Source organism: Antennarius striatus, chromosome 10 (genome assembly GCF_040054535.1).
Source record: "Antennarius striatus isolate MH-2024 chromosome 10, ASM4005453v1, whole genome shotgun sequence".
Taxonomy (NCBI): domain Eukaryota; kingdom Metazoa; phylum Chordata; class Actinopteri; order Lophiiformes; family Antennariidae; genus Antennarius; species Antennarius striatus.
The window spans coordinates 18,759,166-18,762,025 of NC_090785.1; the positions used below are offsets into that span (position 1 = coordinate 18,759,166).

The 2,860-nt window shown below is 45.2% G+C and overlaps 1 protein-coding gene across 1 annotated transcript; it reads left to right on the forward strand.

Annotated features, from left to right (window-relative positions):
• Positions 1-774: 774 nt before the first annotated feature.
• Positions 775-2,462, forward strand: her11 (hairy-related 11). Its single transcript, XM_068325100.1, has 4 exons — positions 775-828; positions 1,382-1,477; positions 1,587-1,684; positions 1,856-2,462. Exons 1-4 carry the CDS (start codon positions 775-777, stop codon positions 2,460-2,462), a joined length of 855 nt encoding a protein of 284 aa, XP_068181201.1.
• Positions 2,463-2,860: the final 398 nt, after the last annotated feature.

Consider the following 2,860-nt stretch of genomic DNA (forward strand, 5'->3'; position numbering starts at 1 on the left):
CCAGACGTGATAATCATCCTCACACTTCCTCACACCCATCACAGGAGTGATCCGCTCCGTTTGCTGGTTAGTTTAAACCCCACATCTAGATTTATAAATACCGGTTTAACGCATTTTGACATCAGATTATCTGCATAATAAATGTTTGAACTTGTTGGAGGTGAAGCCACACGTCTCCATGTCCCAAACAGAGCCGCTCAGCGTTTGGTGGTTTTAGTACAAAGCCTCGATGCCTCACACATCATAAAAGTCTTCATCTGCTCAGGTTCTCACTTCACGTCTGTTCCCACGAGAAAAACACAAGTTTCCCATCTTCTCACCTGATGGAGCGCGTTTGTCTGCTGACTGAGGGGTCATTTAAAGGCTCCTCATCCAGAACAATGAAATAATACGACAAATAATATAAGAGAAGAGAGAGGTCCACACTTCTACTGCAGCTACATGACATGCTGCTGATGCTAAATAAACAGGCGGAATTAATTTGTTTGATAAAGTTTTTTAAAAAAAAAATCAGCGACAGACTGAAAATTTTACAATAAATTAAATAATAAAAAAATAACTTCAACACTAATTCATTTTAAATCCCATTACCTTTACTTATTTAATGCTATTCTTTATTCTTTTATTCTACAGTATAACAAAACTAAAGTCATTTCCGATGTGTCGACGTCACTCGCACCTGTCAGCCAATCAGAGGCGGGCAGTAGTTGGTCTATAAACCCCCTGCAGCCACCGGAGGCCGGGCACTGAGCTGCGGATCGAACTCTGGACAACATGACCAGGAAACTGCAAGACCCCCGTCTGGAAGATGGTAGGAGTAGAAAAAGGGTAAGAATTTAATTTATTCTCCAAAAAAACATGCACTTCAGGTTGATTGGCCGTTCCAAAATGACCGTAGGAGTGAGTGTGTGTGTGTGTGTGTGTGTCTGTGTGTGTGTGCTTGTCTGTGTCTCTGTGTGGCTCCGTGATGCACTGGCGTCGCGCCCGGAGTTTCCCCCGCCTCACGCCCTAAGCCAGCTGGGATAGGCTCCAACTCTTCGCGACCCGCCACAGCGGATGAAGCGGTAGACGATGAATGAATGAATAATTTAAAGAGACCCAATTTGAAGCTAATAGGATTTAATAAACTACCAGCTGATGAATGAATTCTAATATTTTAACTGCAAATATGACAAGCAAGAGGATTTTTTCCCCCACGGGGGTAAGCTGTATTATCCAGCTTTATTGATTATAGTCATTATAATTTTCCCCAACATATGCTTATTCTGCATATGTGTGTTCGTGTCCCAGCGTAAAAAAAAAAAAAGTGTCCCAGTGTGTAAAAGTGTCCCAGTACACTTATTTATAAACTGTAAAAAATTGATATGATATCTCTTTCTAGCATCTGAAACCAGTTGTGGAGAAAAAGAGGAGAGATCGAATAAATCAAAGTCTTGCACAACTGAGAAGTCTTTTGTTGAAACTTACTTCTGACCCAGTGAGTCATGTCCAGAAAATCACACCCAGCTTCTCCACATACCGTAAGAGGACAGTAAACTTTAAATGATGGACTGTATTTCTCCCCGTTTCACTGCTACCATCCACAGCGGCTACAGAACCCTAAAATTGAGAAAGCAGAGATCCTTGACTTGGCTGTGGAATTTCTTCAAAATTGGGCAGATGGGAAGAACCTGAACAGTGGTTAGTCTGAGAAACGATCTCATTCACCGTGACGTTTATTGATCGAAACCTCCTCTTTCTGCCGTTTTAGTCCAACGCTCTTTATCCCTGGCCGTGGATTCTTCTTCTTCCTTGCAGGCTGTACCGTTAGTCACATGAAGACTCCTGCTCCAGAGTTAATCCAGCCGGTGTCCAGTGCCTCTGTGGTCGCCATGGAGAGCGCAGGATTCCACCAGTGTCTGGCCCAGCTGACCAACTACATGCACAGAGTGGCTCCGGCTCAGAGGATGGGGCTGATGGAGGGGCTGAAGCATCACACGGAGGGCCGCTTATCACACAACGCAAGACCAGACTTCATCCAGAAGGCGGCTGTGACCGAACCCGAGGCGACCAAACGACTGCACGCAGCTGCTGCAGAGCCCATTTGCACATCTGAGAGGAGAGAAGAGTCTCCGAAGCTGCTGTTCCCGTCACACTCCCCGTTCCAGCCTCATGCCTGCTCCACACCGTGTCACGATTATCTGTCTCCTCCTCCCTCTCCTTGGCTCTCTCCCACTTTCTCCCCATATGCCACCTCTCCTTCCTTCCCGTCATTTGCCTCTCACTTCTCCTTCCCCCCCAGCCTGTCACCTCTGTCTTCTAACACCTCCCTCTTTAGTGTCTCCCCCACTGTCTTTCATCACGCTGGGCCTCCTGGCCTCCTCTGCCCACCTCTCACCGTGTCGAGAACCCTTCCACACCCTCCACAGAGGGAGGAGGCTCCATCAAACTCTTCCTCAGCCATGTGGAGACCCTGGTTTTGAGTGAGACGACCAGAAACGACGTGGAAGCAGCAGAGCCAGCGGGGGACGAGCAGCATCTGCAGGACGAAGACCGAACACAGCAGGGATGTATAGTGTACATATCATTAAAAGTGTTTATATTTCTCATTTGATTTGTAATAAAATTCATTTTTGAGCTCCATCTTTGTTTGGGTTTTTATCTTCACGTAACTGTTCACTTACCTTTAAACAATTAATCATAGACCCTTTAGAGACATGTCATATATCAGAAAAGAAAACATCATCAGAAATATGGTTTGATTCTAGAGTACATTCCATGTCCCTTAGGTTCTGAAAGAAGAACAGGAGAATCTGAGAACCTTAAATACAGTCCTGTTCTAATAGACTGTGTTAGTCTCGTATTGCTGATGTAAAATACA

Excerpts from the sequence above, each read along its gene's own strand:
- her11 (XM_068325100.1), top strand. The coding sequence starts at position 775 with ATGACCAGGAAACTGCAAGACCCCCGTCTGGAAGATGGTAGGAGTAGA. Across the intron at positions 829-1,381 it reads ATGGTAGGAGTAGAAAAAGG|CATCTGAAACCAGTTGTGGA; the intron begins GTAAGAATTTAA and ends ATCTCTTTCTAG. Across the intron at positions 1,685-1,855 it reads AAGAACCTGAACAGTGGTTA|TGCCTCTGTGGTCGCCATGG; the intron begins GTCTGAGAAACG and ends GCCGGTGTCCAG.